Here is a 25,252-nt window from a genome sequence, read left to right as displayed (position 1 = left end):
ATATGCAGGTGGATAAAACAGTGTATTTGTAGAAAGGAGAGCTAACTAACATGGAGAAGGGAGAGGACAGTGTGCCTCACAACGAAGCCTGGCATGATGAGGAAGCACTTACCTGGCAGCAAAGGTTACAAATGTTAGTATCGTAACAGGCTTAGTGGAAGACATTATGGACTTGGTAGGATGTACATGTGCAGTACACTGTAAATGCAGTACAGGGAGGTTGAAGTCAAAACATAATTTCAAACAAATTAAATATCTAGCTCTAAATAACTGCAAGAACCTCAGAATCTTTTCATTCCCTCTGGGGGAACTAATTTTATCTACTGTGTAAAAGATGTCTCTAGCAATAGTTAAAACAGCCTTATTCAATAGTTGTTAAACCTTCCACAGGCCTACACCAGGGTTGTTTTAAAAACCATTAGGATAAATATGGAAAGCATTACCACAGGCAGTCCTGAAAGTATATAGTTTTTTAAAAAAGTCCATGAGACCAGGTGCTAGTGTACACGGCAGTGTTTAATGTACTTGCCGCACCTGGTACAGCTGACATGCAAGAAGGCTGCAAAATCTAGTGCAAGCCAGATTAATGCATCAAAGAGAAACTAAAGATCATTTTGCAAGTTTTCGGCCATCTGGGAATCAGGACACATGTGTCTGAGACCATCAAGTGTGACTGATCTCTGGCACTTCTTGAAATACTTTTTTTTTTGGATATCAAATTAATCCATCGACAAACTACTGTGCCTTTTACCTGATGTATAATCAATATTCAAATGTACCCTCTAGAGAACAGTCTTCACTTACTAGTCTGGGCATTTTCATGGCTGTGGGAGGCTTGAGGTTCAATCCCCCCCAGCTAAGATGGAGTTAACTCAAGCTCTTTCTGTCAGCTACTGTTTTAACAGCTATGACTTGATGTAAAAGGTGGCTCTACCCTTGCAATTTGGAAAGCACTCTAGGCTTTTTGTAAGCACTTGAGGCATGCTAAGATCATATCTAACAAATTGAGTTCCTCAGAGTACTTTGATGTAGGAATACTTAGCTTTTGAATTTTAAAATGAAGGCAGGTATTTAGGCATTTGGCCTCATCAATACAGATGCACTCCGGGCATGAAAAGAACCAGAACTTAAAGCTACCAAAGAAGGAGCAACCTGAGAGGTTCAAACACATGTTTTCATGTCCTGAGATTGTGCTCTGAGCGGCAGGTTAGTATGCATAGAACAGGAGATGTTAGATGTCTATGACATTTTAGATATGTAGACAGTTTGGAGTGGGTTTCTTGGATTGTTATATTAAATCTACTTGCCCCTAAATTGTACTGCTGGTACCTAAAGAGTGCCTTGGATTTTATCCTTAAAAATTGACCTACACTTTGATGTCTGAAACACAAACAGTGCATTGGTTTCCAATCTAACTTTTTTATGTCACCTAGTTTATAAGGGAGGTCTTTTAGTTTGGAGGGTTTTTTTTAAAGGGAAAATTACGTAATTCTAGGGTTCACAGTACTTTGTTTTCATGTTGTGATGGAGCTGAGTGCCACATTCTCAGATAGATAGTAATTATAGAGTACATGAAGATTTGAAATAATCAGAAGCATGTCCACAAGTAAAGGTTAGGATTTATGATTTATGCCTGTGTGTCCTCGTTCACTGTGGTTCTGAAGGCACCCAGTGAAAGACATGTAGGAAGATTTATTAGAAAATTCTGTTTTCCCAGACCAAAACCAAAAGGGAATTCTAAAGGAAATTATAGGAAAGACTTGGGTGTGAAACAGTGGAAAAAAGTAGGGCACCATTTTTAGTTTTTTCCTGGAATCATTAGGAGATAATGTCAATTACATAAAAAAGAATGGAGTTTAAACTGCAAACTTTGACAGTCCTAAGAGTTTTGGCAAACAAAGCTGTTGAGTGCCTGGAGTTGTTTGATGAAAGCAGAACTGCAAATCAATTGCAATAAAGGTATATTTTTACATTTAAACTTTGGCTTTTTGCTGGGAGCAGCTTAATGTTTTTTCCTAAAAGCACCACAAGCCCAGTACACTCGCATGTTAGTTTTGCATGACGGAGCAGAGATACCATGTGGAAAAAAGTATATGCTGTAAAACTGATTTCCTACTGAAATGATCCATGTACCACCACTATAAAAATACTGCAAGATTTCTCATTTGCTGAAGCGACAATTTCAAAAGCTCTTGTATTCTCCCCATCAAAAAAGCCTTGGCGTAAAGCCTGTTGAGAATAAATTCCCCCGGAATTGACTTGAGGGGTTTGATTCTCAGTCAATGTATACATTAGCACAGTTCCCACAGCCTTCATTCAAAGCCATGCTGATGTGTAGTAGGTAGCAATGGTTTCTCAGGTCCCAGTTCTGAAAGGATTCTTGCTACGTGCCAGCGAGCATTTACAGCCTCACAGGTAGTGCTCTTGCAGCATCGGGCCTTTTGGAAGACGCTCGAGAGAGAGTGGTCCTGTTTGCTTCTTCAGAAATCAGATTCTAGGAGAAGCTTGCTTTTTTTCATCTTTTACTTTCCATTTCTTCACTCTTCATTTCATACCATTACACACTTTGACCAGTGCTGGTTTAGGCTGAATAATCCCCTGAGCTTCTGTTTCATCTTTCAATGAAATACGGTGCTGTTTGACTACATTTCATAAAACATGTCATTTGATTCAACATCTTAATGCATTACCTCATACTCATCCCATTCTCACTATATCTTTGGGTTTCTCTACACTTAGAAGCACATTCAAATCAAGGCATGGAGTGAATTTAAAAAGCAACAGCTCTTCCCAGTCACTCCACGTGTATCTGAGCAATCCAGGACAACTATGGGAAAAGGAGACACTGCATTCCCCACTCCTGGAAAAAAGCTTGATGGCATTTGAGCTTCTACCTCTTCCATCTTTCAAGCTACATGGGAAAGAGACCTGAACTCTGTTGTAATCTTTATGTGGAAGAGGTCTAAAAAGGATGCACTGTGGTCTTGTGTCCTATGACAGTTCTCCTGTTCCATCTTTCCCCTCTCTCTCAGTCTGAAAGAAGACCGTGGCTTATTTCAGCTAACAAATTCCCTGCTGAGACACAGGCAATGCCCTTGAACTCTCCTGCCTGCTTCCTCACACTGTAGTTTTTTATCTCTTACACTAAAGGCTGTGCTCATTGCAGAGGAGCAGGAGGGTTTGCCTCTCCTGGAATCAGTGTTTCATGGGTCCGGCCAGATGAACCTCTGATACGTGCTAGTTGGTGGCTGTGGGAGATGGGATTTAATGACCTGGATCATCTTGCTCAATCCGCCATTTCTATTCGCTATGAGTGAACACGCAAAAGAAGCAATTCAGCTTTTGCTTTTCTCTTTGAGGCTTTTAGTAGCTATAAAATTAGATGGTAAGAGGTTTACGTGGATTTATGCTTTACTTTATACAAAGTAATCTGATTTGGAAAAGTGTTAAAAGCAATATTACATTGTCTGAGCATGTTTCAAAGAATTCTCAAACCAAGATTCTGATGGCAGAGACGTTTGTGAATATTTAGTATAAACCTCACATTCAGATTCCTCTAATTCATAGTTTTCTTCTATTTTTGCTTCTTATTCAGCCAAACAAACTCAGTATTTTCCAATATCACTTTTCAACTATGGAAGAGATATATTCCTAAGTAGCTTTGGATCTGCAGAACATTAACTGGTGCTCCTCTGTTTCAGTGGCTCTAATGCAAACTTCAGACAAATAAGGTGTAAAATATACTGAACAGTACCTAGTGTTGCCCAGCTATTTAGAGATAATGTAAACAGGGAGTAGGTTTGTTTTAGAACAAGTAGCAATGAAGTATGCAATGATTTCCCAGGACAATTTCCAGTCTCTTAAAAATGTTTCTGTTATTCACTTCTCCACTTAAACGGGAAGGAGCCTGATTCCTTTGTGCTTTTATTTAAAATATACAGGTTAGATCTTTGGATAAATCACTACCCTAGCTTTTGTTCACTGCACACATAATTTTTTAAGAGACAGTACACTTTTTGATAGCTGTAGTTAAGCTGTTATACAACATAACACATCTAACTGCTTGCATTAAAATAAGACTTCTTCATCATAACTACGTTCATTTTACTTAATGACAACTTTTGCACTCAGTTCTAATTACAGAATCCTAAAAGACATGCTCGTATTTTTTCCAACTACAACATAGAGTGAGAAAAACATTTCAACCTATCTGAAAATATTTCCTTAAAGGACCAAATTAAATAATTATGTAAAAAATGTGATTATGAATGGTTTAGCACAGTAAAATAAAAGCGAGTATGTTTTTGCACAATTTGGAAAATACTGAGTAATAAAAATAGTCTAATATGAAAAAATGTGTCTTATGAGATGGCATTAAAAAGTTCAGAGAAGAGACTGGCAGGAACTAGCTCTCAGTGCACTGAAGCCAACGGATGCTGCGCCATTGACCACATCGAGCCTATTACCTTACCTCAAAAGGGGAAAATCCTTTGAGTCCTTACCTGTACACTAGTAAGAGTGGTGTATTGATAAGCTTTGACTACCAGGTAATTGGCTTCTATATCTATTATTCCCAGGATCATGTACTTCCACCATCTCCTTTTCAAAATTGCCAGCAAGTTTTCTTCTCCTGTGGTAATAAACAAGAAGAAGAATTATGTAAAAGAGTTAGGTTTACATGCACAAAATACATGCCTGTCAAGAGAAATTATCTAAAAGATCTCTTGTATTTATAATATGCAGTTGAAAAGCACCATATATAACTAGGTACTGCAAGGAGGTGAAAACGAACACAACTTATTTGTCTTGCAGATATTAAAACAGCCAGCTTGGAGAAGTAATATGTGAGGGTCAGATTGTCACATCACTTCGGATGTAAACAATGCCAGGAAAAAACAGGTGCAGCTTGGGCAGACTGTAAATGTGTTCTTAGTTTTACTTTTATACACATGCATACATATATATGCACATATAAAACACTTAAGAATAGAGCAGTTTATTAGATACATTTATACTTTCCATAGATACTGAGAAATGTTATATCACACATGATACAAAAGGGTTTTCCCAGAAGTGGGAGATCACCAGTATCTGCAAATATGATGGAATATTAGAGCAGTAGAGAAACAGGATCATATTTGGGCAGATTAGAGATCCTGCTGCAAGGATGGTTATGATGATCCTAGAGGTTCAAAATATCAGACTTGTTTAGAGAAAGGTTGCACTGAAACAGAGTTTGCATGACAGGTTGCTCTGCTCCCAGGATCGATTTCTGAAGTAGGCCGGTTCACTGCCTTCTATGGGAGCCCTGTCAATCACCCAGTGCTTAATTTCCACCACGTAAAGACTGACAGTACAATACAGCCTGCAGATCAAACCCACAACTTTCAAAAGGTCAAAGCATTCCTTATGCTAGGCTAGGGATTATTATTGTTCTCTGTTCAAAAGAAACCAGCTCATTAGTGAGGGCAGGCAAACCTGTTACTTATTTGCATTACAGTAAGCTCCAGACATGATGGGTCCCCACTGTGACAGGGGCCGGACATACCAACTGTGACAACACGGTATGTACGACTGGAGGTCTTTAAGAGTCTGTAGCCTAAATAGGGATCTAAGCAGATGTGCTGGTTTTGCCTGGGATAGAGTTAATTTTCTTCATAGTAGCTAGACGGGGCTATGTTTTTGATTTGTGCTGAAAACAGCGCTGATATTGATAACACAGGGATGTTTTCGTTACTGCTGAGCAGTGCTTACACAGAGCCAAGGCCTTTGCTGCTTCTCACACCACCCCACCAGCGAGGGGGCTGGGGGTGCACAAGGAGTTGGGAGGGGATGCAGCTGGGACAGCTGACCCCAACTGACCAAAGGGATATTCCATACCATATGATGACATGCTGAGCATAGAAAGCTGGGGGACATTCAGAGCGATGGCTTTTGTCTTCCCAAGTAACCAATGGAGCCCTGCTTTCCTGGAGATGGCTGAACACCTGCCTGCCCACGGGAAGCGGTGAATGAATTCCTTGTTTTCCTTTGCTTGTGTGCTCGGCTTTTGCTTAACCTATTAAACTGTCTGTATCTCAACCCATGAGTTTTCTCACTTTTACCCTTCTGATTCTCTCCCCCATCCCACCAGGGGAAAGTAAGCGAAGGGCTGCATGGGGCTTAGTTGCCAGCTGGGGTTAAACCACGACAGTAGGGTTGACCTGTATTGCCAAAGTACTATAAATGGAATTTGAACTGTCTTGAAAGTTAAAAAAAACCCAACACCCACTATTCTGAGATTTGTTCGTGTTGCTGCAGCCTTTCTAAGTGCTTGTATCACCAAAATGAGTGGTCGAAAAAACAGAAGAAAAGGAACATTATTGTCAATTGGCACCAAAACTCGCTCAGGCTTCCCAATTGTTCCTCGTCATTTTCCATCATCACAAGCGTGTTCGCTCTCCAGTTCAAATAGACCCAGTGATATATGTGCTGCCATACCATCAGAAATGGCAGGCTCTCTATAACACAGGACTATCTTAGATCTTGTAAGACGCAATCACAGAAAAACGGATAATTAGTTCAGAAGTTGATTCAAGATCTTAGACGTTAAATCTTGGCCCCACTGAGTGACCGGAATGGGTATTTGCCTGAACCAAGCATCTGAATTATTTGACATTTGCTCATTAACAGATGCTCACACATACACATTCCAGTGGGATATTATTAGGCAACAACTTAATTATTTGTTACAGAGATGACACTGAATGCAAAACTGTAAATGCTAAAAAGCTTTCCTTCCTTCCTTCTCTTCTCTTTCTCTCTCAGTAAGCAGCAGAGAAATAGCAGAAACAAGGTGGTGAGTAGGCTAATTATTTAAAACCCCAAATAAGAATGAGTCAGTACATTCAACTGTACCACACTTTCCTCTTACCACTGACTCACAGGAGAACTCACTAAAGAGAAATTCCCACCCTTTGTTTGTACTGGGGTACAGGAACAATGCACTGCAGACACAAATTATTACTTCATTTATGTATTTTTATAATGATTTGAGCATGAAGAAAGAGGACTATTGTAGATTTTATTTTTTAATACATTTAGGGAGATTTTTTTCAAAAAAGCCTTTTAGATTAGATGTCCTAATTCCTACTAAAATCAGTGTAAAACGCACAGATAGATCCTTTCCAGGTACTCAAACTATATCTAATTCTTGTGCTGCCCAGATAATACCTTTAAAACACCAGCTAAAACACATCTATGCAATGGAAAGTCATGGTTTAAAACTTCAGAGCAATTTTTCCTCTTAATTGTAAAGAGAAAGCTTAAAAATCAAAGACATCAAACTATTAGACAGTATAAACCTCTCAGAGTCACTGCAGTCTGTATTCCAACACCCACCTAAATCTGTTTTTGTGACAGTAAGACCTTGGTAGTATCTACAAAGCAGAAAGAAGCAGGTTCAAGAGTTGGTACTGGCATTAGGCTGCCTGAGCAAGGACTACGGACAAATTTCAAGGAATACTTTGGTACCTTTGGTTTGCCAGTGCTTGCGTTCTCCAGCTTCGACTTCCAACCACAGATTACTGTACTGTTCATATGTAGCCAAATAAGTTAGCTTTAAAAAGGAATGTATGGTCATGACTTCTGGCTAACAGGTAAAGTTAGAGTTTCCAGAGATGGAAACTAAATCTGTAATTTTAATTGACACACACAGTTATCTCTTTTGCTTTCTCAATCTTTTCTGGGCTAATGACAGAAATAAGAAAAATATTTGGCAAGTGGTATTTTATCTTTGATATACAGGTCTGAGATAATCCAAACTCCAAAAGATCAGGTTCAGCTAAGAAGGCTCTGCAGAGCAAAAAGCAATGCCAAAATGAATTTATGCAGGCACTGTGCAGCTCTTATGAACATTGGTTTAGCTTCGCAGCAAGTGTCTTCGTCTTGCCCAGTGGAAAGCAGAGAGATGTACAGGTGTTCAGCATGACAGAAATAAAATAGAGAATTTGTTCCTGGGAAAAAAATCTTGTACTGTAGTTGCATCTCTGTGGAACACACTTAGTCTTTGCTTCTACTCACTTGCTGCAACTCCTGTTACTTAGTGTGTAAGAAAGGTTTGGCTTCTGACCTGCATCCCTCTGCCCACATTATTGTTATCATTTATCATCAAGATATCAGTTGTGCAGATCTACAAGCATTAGCAAAACTGACAGACCCCATTTGAGGGTATATCTGAGCAAAAAACAATGCATGTTTAACATTGTTACTCCGGGGACTGCTATTTGTTTACTGCTCCCTATTCTTTGCCATTGTCATCACAACTCGTAGAAGGGAATGAATTGCTCACGAAGTGGGAGATTTTCTGCAGAGAAGGGCAGGAGAAAGAAGATGATCATCTGCGGTGTCAGTCCAATGCTACGGACAAATGAAGGAAGAGGCAGGTGGAGTCCTGGTTTTGAGATGGGACTGAAATAAAGCCACCATATTCAAATATCACACTTTGGCAAGCGTGACCCAGGAGAAGGCAACAGTGGAAGACAGCCTGGAGAAGGTGTGGGCTGCCAGCAGGCACGTACCTCTGAACAGCAATCACAGATGGCATCCTCAGAGAATTCAGAGACAACAAGGAGAAGTGAAATGGGAGTTAGGGAGATAAGTGGGAAGCAGGGGGAATCAAGACCTTCTTTCAGAAGTCTACATCCTGAATAGTAATAAGCATCACCTTTGCATAAAAACAGAGTGTGGGGAGGGAAAATATCACACAATTAAAAACAAAACAACAAGAGACAGTCTGCTTTTTTTTTTTCGTTTTATTTATTATTTCCCCTGATGACAACTCAAAGCAAACTAATTATTCAGGTCTTTTGAGTTATAAGCATTGTAGGCCAGAAGGACTGAATGTAGATACCTACACCTGAACCAGCTGGTAAGGTATTTTTAAAGCATTTTTCACCTAACATATTCCGGATAGATTGTTTAGGATGAGATAACCAGTGTTTTGAAAATAAACATCTCTCCCACTGAACGCACAGGGGAGAGAGATTATATCAGATTGTGTGGTTTTATTATCTCAATAGGGCTGTGACTATGGCATCCAGTCAGTCATATAAAGAAATACTAAACCAGAAAGTGTGCAGGTTAGCTTAAAGGCAACATTTCCAGCAAGCCAACAGCACATATTGATGTTGCTGAACATGCATTTATGTGAGTGCACAGAGTAATGCCATCTTCAGACAGTGCCATCTTTTGATGGAGATCCCCTTTCAAAAAACAACCCCCTAACTTCAGTCAGCACTTGACCTTTTGAAAATATAAAACTTCATATTCAGTCTAATTCAAATGTAATGTAGACTTAAAAGCAAAATGCATATTGTTTTTAGATTCAGAAGTCTAACATACTGTTAACACAGAGAAATACAAACCTCCTCTTTGCCTTTTCTAGAAGGATAGGTTTAGGTTTTACATTTTTTACTAATTTTGCAGTGAGACATCACTTAACAGTTACATATACAGAGGAGCTCTCAGTGTTTGGAAAAAAGCTACAGCTTTGCCTCTGCTGGCTCAAATCAAAAATCAACAAATAAGCTGCTTTGTAGAAGAGATGATTTTACATCACATAATAAGGATTCACCCTGAGGGGTTACAAAATTAAAAATAAATTAGAGAGAAAATTAAAAGAGGTTTTAGCTGTGCAGTGTCTACCAAAAATACATATATACATGTGCAAAAACCTTTCCACATTCACCCACACAGCCACAGAGGTACAATTAAAAAAACAAAACAAAACAAAATAAAAACCAAACCAAAACCCAACAGCCATTAAGACAGCAAATTCCCAATTATTTGTGTATGGGCTTGGGACACAGACAGAATAACAGCACTGCTAGAGCAGAAAATAAACATATTGCTTCTCTTTCATCTGCTGCAGTCTCTCCCTTTTAATTCAGATGACAACTTGCTATTTAGATCAAGATCATCAAAGGAGCTGTGCTCTCCTTCTGCTTTACAGAGCTCAGCAGAAGAGATCTAAAAGTGTGCAGGAGACTTGCAAGGGGGAAGGCAGGGTGGAGAGGGAGGGCTGATGGGCATGTTGGTCCTCCCATGCCTCCAACAGGAGCGTCAGGGTCAAGCACTACATGGTAAAGAGGCAAAAGTCTCACAGAAGATGAAGGTTAGACCAGAATTTACTTATTATCACTTTCCTTGAAAAATAATCATCTCAGTTACAAACCACAATTATGGGATAATTGTTTCTTTTCCATTTTCACCCATTATAGCCAGTCTTGCGGATACAGAACTTCACTAGTAACAACGCTGCTTCCCTACAGACTTTGTAGTCGTCCAGCCCTGCTGCAGGACCAGAGGAAGGAGACACTCAAATGGGGTAATACCACGTAGGGGTAACACAGATCTCTCTATTTCTACACCAAGAGGTTCCCATGCCTGAACAATAACACCTTGCTTGTCTCCTGCTTGGCCAAGTTGCTGGTTCAGGAGACTTAAAGCCTGTTGTAGAAGGCTTTCAGCTCTCCACAAAAGAACTGTCCCTCTTCTGTGTGACTTGAAATCCTTGACCTAGAATGGTTTCTTATTTCCTCATATCTATTTCTATTACTGATGACTACTTTATGGTAATACTGTTGCCTAAAGGCAAAACACCACCACTGCTTAATTATTTACACAACAGAGAAAATGCTCTCTTACAGGAATGCTCCTCCAATCTGGCTTCAGAAAACACTTGAATGTACTCTGTTCACCTTATGGATGACTGCTTTTAGGCTGCACTGCTTTTCTCCTATATCATGTTTTCAGTAAGCCTTTTGGGAGACTAGATAGCCTCAGCTCCTTTTGCCTCCTCAGAACGTCTGATCTTATCCAACCTGACTGCATCCAGAGCTCCCTTCTGCTTCCTCTCCCATGCTGGGAAAACTGCGTAACTCACAGACACGCTGCTGGTGTAACAGCCCCAAGTCGCTGCTGCAGGTGGCTGCTGTGCCCTCCAGCTGCCGGCCGCATGTTCCTGCCGCTTGCCCTGTGCCGGCACTGGTGCTTGCGGGGATGCACAGAGCCAGAGCAAAGAACTGCCCGGAAACAAAGATTTTGGGTTTTCAGATCAATTTTCAGACTGTCCCCTGAGCAGTCTGTGGCCACCTCCTATGCGAGGTGAGTAGCAAGAAACAGGGGAGCCAGGCAGGGGACAGCTATCCCCTCCTCTGACCCAGTCTGAATTGTGCATGCGTCCTATCCATCACAAGGTGACAGCACCCACTGAACAAACCCAGCAGCCATCACCACCACCCTTGTTGTGAAAATGCAGCGTGCAATGAGGCTGCAGGCCTTCCTGCCGTGTGTGTTGAAGCAAACCTGCAATGGGGGGTGCTGCCAAGGTGGAACAGGACACAAGCTGGCTGGCGTACACACCTTGCCAGGGGCGAGCTACATCATGGCAACGTGTTTCCACCTTGTTGGGAAGTAAATCTTATTTACCAGTCACAATGAATGGGATTTTTCAGTTTTGAAGGGTTCTATTTATTTTCGTTGCCTCTTTCAGGTCTGTAGTGTTTGACTGTCTACCTATCATACTAATATTATTTGGCTGGCACTTTAGAAAAAGGTACTTTATATAACCTTTGATCACCAGACCATCATAGGAGTCACACAAACTAAAGGTAAGGTTTGCGCCCTTTCTGTCTGCTACTTTCGTCATTTTGAGCCTTCTCTTTTCTATAATATGCTTAGCCTATTAACATGATATAACAAAACTTTCTAGTTACTAAATTACAAGCTCATCTGAAGTATTTAAACTTGCTATTTCTTTTCAGACATTTTACAAATCAGTCTGGTTCAGCCCTGGATGTAAATCGTAATAGCTGAAGTCAGATATCTAGGAATTTGAACATGCATTTTCATAAAATATTAAAGGATTAACTTCTGGTGCTTTGATTTTGATCCAGCCCAAGCTCTGTTGTTATATCTGATAATCTTCAGATGTTTTCTTACTTCATGAGATTACTGGTCAAGCAATTTACTTTTAAGAGTAAATTACAACTAAAACTGCAATAATAAAGTAGTTGCGAATTTTGCTGATGCCTCAGTTTCTCTCTGCCTACCTGCCCACTCGATTACATACAGTTTTTTCCTTGGTGGCAGACACAATGCTGTAAGTTACTGCCACACACGACTGCAGGAAACAGCCTGTGTCAAGAACTGTGTAAGACCTGAAGAAAGCTCTGAACAGTGCACTGCTTCAAAAAACTGACCTCTAAACTCCCGTTCTTTTAAAATGTCAAGATAACACTGCGATGTTTCTAGCACACAAATATTTCATTTAGGTCAGTTTATCTCCCAGTCTAAACTTAGGTAAGCCCCTGGCAGACTGTGTCCTGGGAGAGGCACTTGCACCTCTGTAACGCAGAGGGACACGAGCACAGCAAGAAGCCAGAGCCTTCCCTCAAACCTGAGATTTGATTACGTCCTTATGTCTTCAAGCATGAAATTTTCAAAATTGATTTCTGACCTACAGTACTCTCAAATTTAAGTTACCTCTGAGCTAACGGTGTAGTAAGCCAGCTTTTGGGGTTAAATCTGGCTCATTCTCGCACAGAACTACTTCAAAACAGCCAGTTGTACTAGATGATCAGTGTAGGTCCCTGCCAACTGACATAGTCTTTTCAATTCTTTTCTATTCCTGTAGTCTGTAAGCTCCCTCACAGGGAGTCAGGCCCTTTTTTCATTGCTTATCCTATTTTATCTAGTATGAAGCTACCTACAGTACTGCAAGGAAAGGTTTGCAGAAGAAAAAAAATATCTCATTTTCAAATTTACCAGAGTGTTAGTGAAATTAAAGAAATCTGTATATATCTCTGTATATCATTTATAAATGTGTAATTTGCATGAATAATTTATCCTCCTGGATAATCTTGGGCATGTTAATCATATTCATAAGACTTACTTAAAGTCAAACAATGTTAAAGGAAATAATGATGTTCATTGTTTAAGGCAGAGGAATCAGTTACGGTGAGTGAACTTTCTTTTTTTTTTTTTTTCCTTTCATCAACTTATTACAAAAAGTAGGTCCAGCCACCTACTCTGTGACTTTTTTTTCCCCCAGCAGACAGATATGAATAATTAATTATCTACTTATTATTTGTGATTTTTATGATTCCCATAATGTTTATTCCCCAAAGCATGAGATTTGCCTCAGATAGTAAAAAAAAAAAAAAAAAAAAAAGACACCATGCAAATTGTCATTATTATTAACCACCCATAGATCAAACAGGTCTAACTGAAGTTGGATTTCTAGCCTTGTCTTTAGAAGACAATAAAAAAGAATAAGGAAGTCAAGGAGTATGTATCTTTCTCTGTTCCCCATCAATAACGTTTGAACACACTCATCCAATTTAAATCTAATCTGACACAGATAAAGTGCAAAGATATTAGTTCCTACAGGTTTAATGTGAATAGGTAACTGAGCAGAAGAGAGAAAACCTAACATCGCCACCACTGAGTATAGGCTTGGAGGTAAACTCAGTACTTATTAGACACCAGAGTCTGAACTCTACATCTTAGGCACCCACTCATTCAACATGAGACATAAATCCCTGGGAGGTCAGGCAATGCCAGTTCTGGGGCTCACTAAACTACTACCTGGTAGCAGGTGCTGGCATGAAATACTAGCAAGTACTCTATACAACATGTGGTAAGCATGAAAGAGAACCTGCTTTTTACAGGCTATGAAACTTAAATATATCTATCAAGAAAGAAATCTGTCTGCTGATGACTACTAAGAGGATAGTAGTATTGAGAGGAAAAAGGCTATTGGTGAACAACTGCAAACGAGACTGTTGTCTTTTGTGGTATCAGCACTATGGGCACATATGCACTTCAATACTGTGACAATTCATGTTAGTTTAGGAATGACTAAGCTAGCATTTTAAAGTAGAATAAGACAGGAAGCTGATGATAAAGAAGCACTGCTGGCAGAATTAATATTTTATCTGGAGTCAGTAGTGTTAACCAAAAATATGTAAAATCCTAATACCCAGCACTATTTCATGTCATTGCCCTGAGCCAAGGGGAGAGCTGAAGAGTTCAGAATACATTAGGGCTGAATGGCTCAAGATAAATATGGCTTTACAGATGTTCCATGATCTCTAGAGACATTTCAGTTTTCTCCTGTGTTAAAAGGCTGCAAACATGCACTCAGTCTTCTTGGAGTATCTATTTGCAGCAGCAGCCATGAAGAGTTATTCCCCTTCTGGGACTTTCTTCACACCACTGTTGGTGAACTGGAATAAGGTTTCCTAAACTTCCAAATTAAAATAAGATATTATCCCTGGAGGAATATAGAAGCTTTGGGAATGTGTTGCCATCATGGGTTATAGTAAAAGCCTCACATCAGAACCACCACAGATTATTCAAGAAATGCCACTAATTACACATGAAGCAGAAAATGTAATAGCTGTGTGTTGGGTTTGTGTGGCAAGGTTTTGGTAGTGGGTGGGGGCATGGGTTATAGGGGTGGCTCCTGTGAGGAGCTTCTAGAAGCTTCCACAGTGTCTGACAGAGCCAATGCCAGCCAGCCCCAAGATGGGCCCGCCCCTGGCCAAGGCCAAGCCAATCAGCGCCTCTGTGATAACATATTTAAGAAGGTGGGAAGTTTTTTACATCCGGAGGGGGAAGTGCGGAGATGTAACATCAAGGTCAGTGCAGGAGGAGGGGGGAGGAGGAGGCGCTCCAGACACCGGAGCAGAGATCCCCCTGCAGCCCGTGGTGAAAACCATGGGGAAGCAGGCTGTTCCCCTGCAGCCCATGGAGGACCGATGAGGGGGTGTAGAGATTCCACCTGCAGCCCGTGGAGGACCCTACGCTGGAGCAGGTGGAGGTACCCGAGGGAGGCTGTGGCCTGTGGGAAGCCCGGGCTGAAGCAAGTCCCTGGCCGGACCGGTAGACCCGTGAAGAGGGGAGCCCACGCCAGGGCAGGTTTTGGTGGCAGGACTTGTGACTCCGTGGGAGACCTACGCTGCAACAGTTTTCTCCTAAAGGTCTGCACCCCATGGAAGAGACCACGCCGGAGCAGTTCGGGAAGGACTGTAGCCCGTGGGAGAGACTCCATTTTGGAGCAGGGGAAGGATGAGAGGAGTCCTCCCCCCGAGGACAACGAAGCGGCAGAAACAACGTGCGCTGCACTGACCGCAACCCCCATCCCCCTCCCCCCAGTCCCTTCCCCCCCCCCCCGCCACTGAGGGGGGGGAGGAGGTTGAAGCCGGGAGTGAAGTTGAGCCCGGGAAGGGGGGAGGGGTGGGGGAGGTGTTTTAAGGCTTGATGTTACTTGGTTTTTGGTTTTTTTTTTGCTCTATTCTGTTTAGTAATAAATTAGATGAATCCCTCTTTCTAAGTTCAGTTTGTTTTGCTCGTGATGATAATTAGCTCTCCCTGTCCTTATCTCGACCCGAGCCTTTTGTTAACTTCTCCTCCCCACCATTCTGGGGAAGGAGTGAGTGAGCGGCCGCGTGGCGCTCAGCTGCCGGCTGGGCCTAAACCACGACAAGCTGCCACTTGGTTAAAGCAATTGTGAGGCTGGTCCAGGACCCTTTTTGTCTCCGAGTTGACTAGCAGCAGAGGCTGAAGAGAAGCATGCCAGACACACCAGCCTGTTGTGGCTCCTTCACTGCTGGCCACAGATGAGCACTTTGTTTCATGCATGGCAGTAATTCCAAAAGGCATGAGTAAACGCAGTAAAGAATAGAGAAAATGCAGGCATGAGCACAGAGAAATACGTGAAACACAACAGCTTCAAATAACACTCAGAGCTGGTGCCTTCAATAATTCGCATATTTCATGACACTTTCAGGAGTCCTACACACCAGAAATCTCAATGTTGCATCTACAATGACCAAAAGTACTTAACCCCCCCCCCCCCCCCGTTATATCCTTTGCAGCATGACTAGTGATGTATGTTACTAAAAAGCATAAAACATCACTGAACCATGCTAATTAAGTGGCATAAGGCATCACATAGCTACCATGTCAACTAGACATTTATAGGCAATTCCGCTGAAGAAACTGGTTATTTGTTATCACATAATCCTGAAAGAGTTACTCAGAATGCCACTAAGATTAGAAATCAGGCCAGATATTTTTTTAGACGATGAGTTCTTTGGAGCAGGTGATATTTTGTGACATACCTGTTGTGCAGCTAAACCAATGGGGTCTCAATGGGACCTTTGGAAATTTAGCAATATTAGTATTGAATAACCAGACAAACAAATCAGCACTATACATCCATACATCTACATAAAGGAGCAAGCAATGTGGGAGACAACAGGAATGATGGAGAGCAACCCTCCATCCTGGGTAGCCACTGGGCATGCGCTTCCTTCCTCTGAGCTGGCAGAGCTGGGCTAGAAAAACTTTGCAACGGAGTCAGGTCTGTAGCATTTCTGACAAGGAAAATACAAATTTTCCATGATTCAAACTCTGTAACAAGACAACTTATAGGTTTATGAAGCACCTCTAGCATGTGTATAGTCAAAGCAGTATGTTTTTGTGTATTTTTGTCAGCTTTCACAAGCACAGTTGTCAGAACTAGCATGTAAGTGCAGTCATACCCAGGAAGGCGGAGAGCTGCGCAAGCTGATGCAATACAGTTCAGACATTGTTTTGCTCTAGATAGAGCATTAAACGTTAATTAAATGCTCAGCGTGTATCAGCTTAGCTTCAGTAAATTGGTCAAAGCAGCTTTGTAGCAGGGACTGAAGCTCACCTGGTCTTGTTTTTGAGCAAAATAATGACTGGCATACAAAGTGATAACCAAGATCTACAGACAATGGAAATTTTGTGTCCCTGCCTAGTGTAGTCTTAAGCTACACTATGAAGTCTGAAAAATACAGAATCTAATTATTGTAGCTGTGCAACTGAAATAATGAGGAGATTGAGAATGAGACCGATAAGTAGTTAGATGTTATGCTAGCCAGCTGGATGTCTGCAGTTCACCAAAAGTCAGGCAAAAATTACCTGCAGTGGTATGTACAAGCTGAGAGATATTCAGTCAGTGTTATTATAACCTGAATTAAGTATCTAGTGGTCCTGATGATTGGAGATTGTGCACATGCTTAAGGTATCAAAAAAGTAATTAACTGAATATAACTTGTATTATCTTTCTATTGTAGAAGATGATAGCCAATAAAAGTATGATAGAGAAATCCCTTAAACATATAAAGTGGTGTAGTTTAGATCCTCAGGTATGCAGGAGAGCTAATGCCACTGTGCTGCATCAATGAAAGACTAGTATTATACTTGCTACTTGCTATACTACTGTAATAGAGAAACACCAATAATTCATCCGGTATGAAACTTATCTTGGAAAAGCCGAGTGTGGTTGTAGGAAGAGCTGGTGCTAGGGGCAGAATCTGGAGCCAGCACATAAGCAGGTGCTTCCCAGGACAACGGTTTTGGGCCCATTTGGGTTCAGTCCCAGGAGAGCTGGGAGTCCTGGGAGGGTAGGAAGAGATCAGTGGGGGAGGCAGCCATTGGAAGAAGTGGCCAATACCCCCATTTTGGCTTCAGGGTAAATGTAAGTGGATCATAATGGTGTATTAAGATCCTTCCCGAAATAATCAGCTCTGGGTACTTGTCATCCCTGAAACTCTCAGTCACTTTCTGTAAACTCTCCTGTAACGTGTGGTACTGCATCATATCATGTTCAGCAGGACGCAGTAAAGCTAAACATCTTCCACTCCTCCCCACCAAGAGCTCAAGAGAACGTGTATCTGAAAACACTGCTGAGAGGTACCTAAGCTGGACACAGCAGCTGTGAGGAGTGACTGCTCCTCTCTTGATCCCAGCCGATTGCCACAAAGCTCAAAAAACCTACAGCAATAAAAAAGCAGCGATACTCACAATGAGGAATCTCATTATAGAAAAGCGTTTCCTTTACATGAATTCTGATTTATAAGCAAACTGCTGAATAACTCACCGGCATTTATCTTACCACGTTGCCTGGTGCTTTAACAGTAATTGACAAGGTATCCTTTCCACAACACTGAGAAATAACATCTAATTAGAAATATGCCCAAGTCCTTTTTGAGGAGAGGAAATACTAATGTGTTAGGAAAATGTTCTGGCTGATAACTGCAATATGAAATTATATAATGTGAAACTGCAGGGTCAGAATAAGAGGAACTGGCATCATTGGCAATTAATATCCAAGCAGAAATTCCATCAATTGATGAGGTATCCAACCATTAATGTGTGAATTATAACCACGTATCACAACTACAGGATGCTCCCTTACACATCCCGCTGATTAGTTACACCAACAAAACCTTTACCATCTTGCCATCTATCACTGTTCAGGAGCACATCTTCCTATGCTTTACAAGCATGCATATCGGACTCAGGCGCTACTGATATTCTTTGACAATTTCATCCATCCACTTGTGAAAGAGTCATCATCTTTCTCCCTTCCCCCTGTTCCAGCTGAAGCCCGGGAGCAGTTCAGTCACGCAACTGTTCAGCACATGAAAGAAGGGAGTCAATGCACCTTCCTAGCACAAGCTACCAATACAAGTGAGAGCGCACTGAGGGCTGCAAAACACAGAGAGCACGAGCATTTTTGATATTTTATACATGAAAGTATCATACTGATGCATCCAATGCTGAGCAATGCATCAGCACAATACTGCAAGAAGAGGAAACCATCCCAAAAGTAGGGGTCACCTTACCAATTCCATCTCTCAGAAAACTCATCAGCAAAGGCAGAATAAAGGTTTATCACACAAGATCAGGCAGTCAGAAAGCCTGAGCAGGCTGTGTGACCCTCTCAGAGAAGAGATGTTACCTCAGCTTCAGTGTGGAAGACTCAAATTTTATCATAATAGCCATGATGGATAAGTATGAAATCTTGTTTGTCAGCAATGGTAAAACAGCCTCAGACTGTGAGAGAAGTAGAATAATAAGCTTTCAGGAAATGCAGTTAATACAATAATTACCATAAAACACTGGGTGGCATCTAGCATCAAGAAAACCTTCTTGTAAAGAAAAACTGGATGGAATTTTTTTATGGAAGACAATTCACAGGTGATGAACCTGCATGTGAACTTGATGGGAAAAGGAGGTTGTGGCTGCCCCTACAGAAGAGAAAGCTAAAAGTTCTGTAAGCCCATCAAACAAGGCACCGCTGAACATTCCATAACTATTCCCGTTCTTTGACGCTTAAATACACATTCAAAATTTTTTAAAATTATGACCCTGATTTTCTGCATCCTCATGCCCAGTGAGTGCAGCCTGGGTGAGGATGAGTTACACCTGCTTTGTCCAGCACAGTAATAGCTCCATGAAATGCACGACAGCAGAGAGACAGGGCTCTCCATGATGTGGAAGCGGGACTGGGTATCTCCAGCTTACATCCTCTACAGCAGAGCTGTAAACTGTGAAATGGCTCAGCCATTTCAGCTGGTTTTACCACTGACAGTAAGACAAACTATGTAATGTTAGCACAGGTTTCAGGTGAAATTTATGCAGGGCAGCCCAGGTGGATTAGATCCCTTGGGATGTTCAACAGTTGTGGGTTTCTAATTGCAAGCACCAGGCTGAGCTCTTCTAGTGCAAAACTCCCAAGAGGAAGTAAATATTTGATGGCATAAAATTCAGCATGCCAGACAGATGGCAAAGGAGGAAAGTAGCACTTGGACATGCCTATGCTGCTTGGACATACGCATTCACCTGTTAAAACCATACATGCAGTACCTGCATAGGAAGGGGCTTACCTACTTTGCTAGTGGTGACATTAGGCTTATGCAAGAAGTAGAAACACCCTATAGAGATCTGTGAGCCACTGTGATTTATAGGCTGATCGTGAGATCTCTATCAATCCCCAGGAAGTATTGTAGCTGACTATAGCCACAAGTGCACTAGCAGGAATTCAAAAAGCCCTTCTTTTTATTTTGTTTTCCTGCTCTCCATTTCTGTCTTGCTCTCAAGATTTTCTATGGTCTTATGGAATAGATCACTATAACATTATGCTCTTTACCATCTTCCATATGTATACAATAACACGCGCACCTCTTCAAGTAATTTTAGCCTGGCAATATTCAGCATTTGCATAAAAGATCTTTGCTACTCCCAAGTAACCTAGAGGACAACTCCAATGGGATGATTTATGCCTGGTTTTGGGGTTAATAACAATTTGTTTTGGTTTTAGGCATATAGATTTAGCTTTGTTTTCTAGATAGGAATAAGTAACAAGCCATTTTTAGTTCAAAAAATGGAAACCATCAGTGCTGTCTCATATTGTGACAGCAAAAGACTACAGAGCTCTCCTGACAACCTCTCTTTCTATTTTTTGGTATCTCCTTACGTCTTGCTCTATTTAATGTTGCTGAAGAGGAATGCATAATATTTGGGCATAAAAATATAGAAATCCTCCTTTAGGAGACAAAGTTACTTTGGATAGAATGGGTCAGTGTAGTTTGCCTACATTAGGGCCATGGTATTATATGATTACATCTCACCGTTATATTTGTATCTAACACAGTCATTACAGATATCGTCCTAGAAAAATAGCTTTAAACAAACAAACAAAATCCTCCAATAAATTGATCCAGGAAAGCATACCCTAACAAGTGAGCAAGCGGTACATAAACATGTACATCACAAACACACTCACTCAGATTTATGCCCTGGAACTTACACCTCACACAAACGATACCATATACAGATACTCTCTTGTACTCTAGTTTAGTCAAGATATTGACCTACATGGGCTTATCTATTGCCAAATTCTGAGTTTCTTAAATGTGTAAGATACATAATAACTATTCAGGTCTGCTGTGATCTGTCTCACATATCTCCTCTAAAAAATTCCTGCCTCAAAATAAATGATTGCATTTGCAATTGCTTACCAGTTTACTTAATTTGCAAATAGGGAAGGCTGAAAAAAATCTGCCTGGGATTCAGACTTCTGCAGAATTTTCACCACTCAAAAGCAATAAAATTTCCTTAGACAAAATGAACATTTTTAATGAAAATGGAATAGTATGTCTAGTGAGAAGAAAATGTAAAAATGTTTGCATTAGAATTCTCATATATTTGTTTTAAAAGTTTGAGATTCCATTTTGATTTTTCGTTAACGAATTTTTCATAGTCTTGTTATTTATATAGTTTTAAATCATTTCATAGCAGGTCAAGATCAGCAATGTGGACTGATGGACTCATGGTCTGATACAAGTGATATATAACCTATCGATATAATAGTTGAAATATTTTTAATGCATGATCACTTTCTTTTAAAAAAATCATAGAATAAACGGATACAGTTTGACATTGAAAAGAAGATAAGCTTCTCTTAAGAGGTGTCAAAATAAACTAAAATGAAATAAAACAATATTGCAACTAATAATTAGTCACGACGTATGGCATATATTCTGTGATGTGGCTTTACATTCTCAGCTCTTGCTTCAAACCTTCTGCCTTACAGCATGCAGTCCTCTGTCAGAGGAAAGGGCTAAGGCAGATGGCTTCACCCAGGCAGGAAGGATACCAGCCATTCACAGCGTTATTTTTTATCATCTTACTCTGCCATATCATACATATCTTTACCTATTGCAAGTATAGCGTTAGGTAAAGAATTAAGACTAAATATTGGAAAGGACCTTCCTTTGAAAGAGGGTTTGATACCAATAGGCCTTTAACAACTCTTGCAATCAGAGTATTTTGTGAGTTGGAAACACATATGCAGATGTTTTCAAGTGTTGGTTTGATTTGCATTCTGGAAAATTCCAGCATTCAAATGCAAAATACACCCTAAAATAATTATGCTCTCTGCCTCTTTTTCCTGTTTACCTTGGATAATACTCTCCCCCTTTGTACTTTTTTCCCTACATGCCCACTGCAGCTTTACCTTTGTTTTGCCGACGTATTTTGTTAGATGCAAATATGAAGGTATCCTAAACTCCCATGCCCGCCCTTGTGTGCTTCAGGCTGGCACTTTCCACTATGCTGCCATTTGACTATGTTCGGCAAGAGGCACCAGCCTCGAGCCAGACATTTCACCCTCTCTGTCAGGAGCTGGCACGTGGCTTTATGGTCACACTCATAAACCTAGCAGATTTACCTGCCCCCCAACAGAAAAGAGCAGAGCCAGCTGCGTCCAGCTTCTGCGAGAAAAGCAGAATATCCCATTGCATCTGAAAGGGGAAAGCAGCCACTGAGCTTCTCATTCAAGGGAATAAACACACTGAACACTGCAGCTCCTGGCCTGGTGCACACCGTATATGCACACGGTTTCATGGAAATATTTATTTTCCTCCTAGTCCCCTCTAAAATAATTTCAGATTGGATTGCTTTGTCCTCCAACAGAAGATAGCAGGAATTATGCTGGGCATACGTTGTTATTAGCAGTAACTATGAATTATGCCTCACATGATGTGACTACTCATTTGATCCACTACCCGCTATACATGTACACACATGAAGAGAGCAATATGGGCAGTTAGTCACTCAAAGACAACAAGCACAATCTGCTTCAATTTCAGTACTTCTGTAATTCTAACTCTCAGCTATTGGATTTGAATCGTTTAGTTTATGCTTTTCCCTTTTTCTTCTCAAGACTAGCCAAAGTAGAGCCAGCTCTTCTCTTGGCCAGTGCTTGTCTCCATAGCTTTGCAAGGACAAGGGGTAATGGGTTTAAGCTGAAGGAGGGTCGATTTAGATTAGATGTTAGAAAGAAATTATTTCCTGTGAGGGTGGTGAGGCACTGGAACAGGTTGCCCAGAGAGGCTGTGGAGGCCCCATCCCTGGAAGTGTTCAAGGCCAGGTTGGATGGGGCTTTGGGCAACGTGGTCTAGTGGAGGGTGTCCCTGCCCATGGCAGGGGGGTTGGAACTAGATGATCTTTGAGGTCCCTTCCAACCCAAACCATTCTATGATTCTATGATGATTCTATGATATTGGACTGAACAATATCCTTTCCATTGCAAGCCTGCCTCTCCCTTGTCTGTAGAAGAGAAAATATAAGCTGAAAAAGAAACTGCAAGACTTAGAGTAGTTGCAGGTGGGACTGGATCCAGGACCATCACAGAGGGGAGAAAGCTCCTGCATAACCACAGGAATACCTAAACATTAACCCAGCATGCCTTCAGTATTTTTATTCTTTACATTTGCATTTCAGTAATAGACAGAGGGTTTTTCTTTTCCTTTAATTGCTGTTTCATGCTGTAGCATGAAAACCTGGAAACCTGGGGTTTCAAACAAAAACTTTATTTAGATGGGAGTGAAAGGAGATGAAAGGTAGTGCCTGTGATCTAAAAGGTGACTAGAGTGTTCATTATACAGAGAGACTTGAAGAACTAAATTATAAATGTCGCAGCATATTAATACCACTACATTTTGATAGTTTCAGCTGAACCACACTACAACTTCACCATTTTAGGTGTATGCAATCACTATCTATTCCTGTTTTGAAATCATGCTTTTCTTGAGGTCTATCTCAACTCGAAGAAAACGAGTAGGGGGAGCACCAGTTCCCAGGTTTATAGTCTAAATAATAAAAATTACTTGTTATATGGGTCTGAGAAACCCTGATTGAGAAAATGCATGTAATGAAACCTCCTGCCAGGTGAATTTCTCAGGTAATCTGTCTTATAAATATTTGAAAAAAACACATTCCAGTTTTCCCTTTGCTATGGTTTGGCATCTCCTCATGCAATGGCTGTCCCTGTGGAAATCTGTTTCTCCTGGCTCTCCAGCAGGCTGCCTGAAAAGGCCATCAACCCAAAGCCTTTCAATCACCCAGAGTTTGAAAAGCTTTTTTTGCTATTTCCTGCAATAGGTGGAGCTTCTGATCCCACATTGTTAGCCTAGTGTGTACTCCGACAAGGGTTTGCTCTGCAAGTCTCCTGCTCTTCCCTGCCGCAGGTCCCACCGCTGCCTGTCTGCTGGAGCTGCCTGGATCCGTGCTCTGCAAGACACCTCTCCTGTCAACTCCCCCGCCCACCCCTTCCTGATTTTATTAAAGAAACCTCAAAAAATGCCCTTCTTTCATATGCATGGTTAATTCCTCCTCCTTAGACAAGTGAGGCAGCTTACAACCACTCACATTGGCATCCCCTGAGCTCGTTTCTCATCCACCTCCATGTCCAGCACTCCAATAAAAGGCAGAGATTGAGAAAAGGAACAAGGGCCTTCCCAAATATTGCTATGCCAGCTTTATAGTTTTACCCTTAATGTACCTCCTTGACCATCAGCCTGAGCTTCAAGATGCAATTTGAATGAACTGTTGTCATTTAATATGAGCTGCTATTATAGCTTAGGTGCTCTTTAGAGGGACACTGTCAGTTCTAACCACAAGAGTCATATTTAAGGAAGTAAAAGATTGTGATGAGTGTGTTAGCTTCCCTTAATAGTATCTTTCAAAAACCGCAGTGATATTGCTCTAAAAAACCTTTTGTAGTTTAAAGTCTCATCAACTCTATCACTCCTAAGAGCATTAGCCAAAGTTTGAGCACTTCATCATCTCTGCTACATTCATTCACATGTTATTGGGCTTGACCCTGGACAATAAGGGCTTATCCAGCAATACTTCACTTTTTGATCTGGTAAATTTACTATGGGCCTTATTCTTTAAAGATATTCTCCTTTTTTTTTGCCACCAATTACCTTTTTTTCTTGTAGCTCACAGCAGCACTGATTTTTGAATGTAAAATAGTCATGGAAACATTGATCTGTAAGATATTAGACTTCCTGCTCCAGTTGCCTTGACCAAAAGCTCCCTCTCCAATAATGAAAGAACCTTCTGTTTCCTTCAGAGGTGGTGAGAAAGCTATTGTACAGAGGCACCATTTACTGAATCACAGACATCAATCATATTTCTAGTGTTTGGTCTATTATCACCTAACAAAGACAGACAACTGGCCGTTGGACCGGAAAAGATCCCAGGTCATGTTTTCCCACTGGGATTCACACCCATGTATGGTCCAATTTAGCAGCATGAACTCGCTGTGACACATGGATCCCCTCTGAAAAATGTTCTTCTGAACCCTTAGAAATGTTTCTGATCTGCTTGTTGTTTACCAGCTGCCTGCACTAGGCAGGTGGGTTCATGCTGTGGGCATCCCCAGTGTTTGTAGGTACTAATGGCAGTCGTTTAGGCTCTGGAAATTAATTTGGCAGAAAAGGACAACATTGTTTCAGGCATATGGCTGACATTCACCTGTCCTCTCAAGATAAATAACCCAGTAACAATGCAAAGACAGCTAACAGCTTCCCTATAT

The 25,252-nt window shown here is 41.0% G+C and overlaps 1 protein-coding gene across 1 annotated transcript in view; it reads right to left on the bottom strand.

Annotated features, from left to right (window-relative positions):
• The window catches only part of SLC35F1 (solute carrier family 35 member F1), a 259,717-nt gene that overhangs the window by 50,888 nt on the left and 183,577 nt on the right, over nucleotides 1–25,252 (bottom strand). The window contains exon 3 of the mRNA XM_075747977.1: nucleotides 4,503–4,630. Coding sequence (XP_075604092.1) covers nucleotides 4,503–4,630 — 128 coding nt within the window. The remainder of the gene's footprint in view (nucleotides 1–4,502; nucleotides 4,631–25,252) is intronic.

This window comes from Balearica regulorum, chromosome 3 (genome assembly GCF_011004875.1).
Source record: "Balearica regulorum gibbericeps isolate bBalReg1 chromosome 3, bBalReg1.pri, whole genome shotgun sequence".
In the NCBI taxonomy this organism is placed as follows: Eukaryota; Metazoa; Chordata; class Aves; order Gruiformes; family Gruidae; genus Balearica; species Balearica regulorum.
This window is presented reverse-complemented; position numbering and strand designations above follow the sequence as displayed.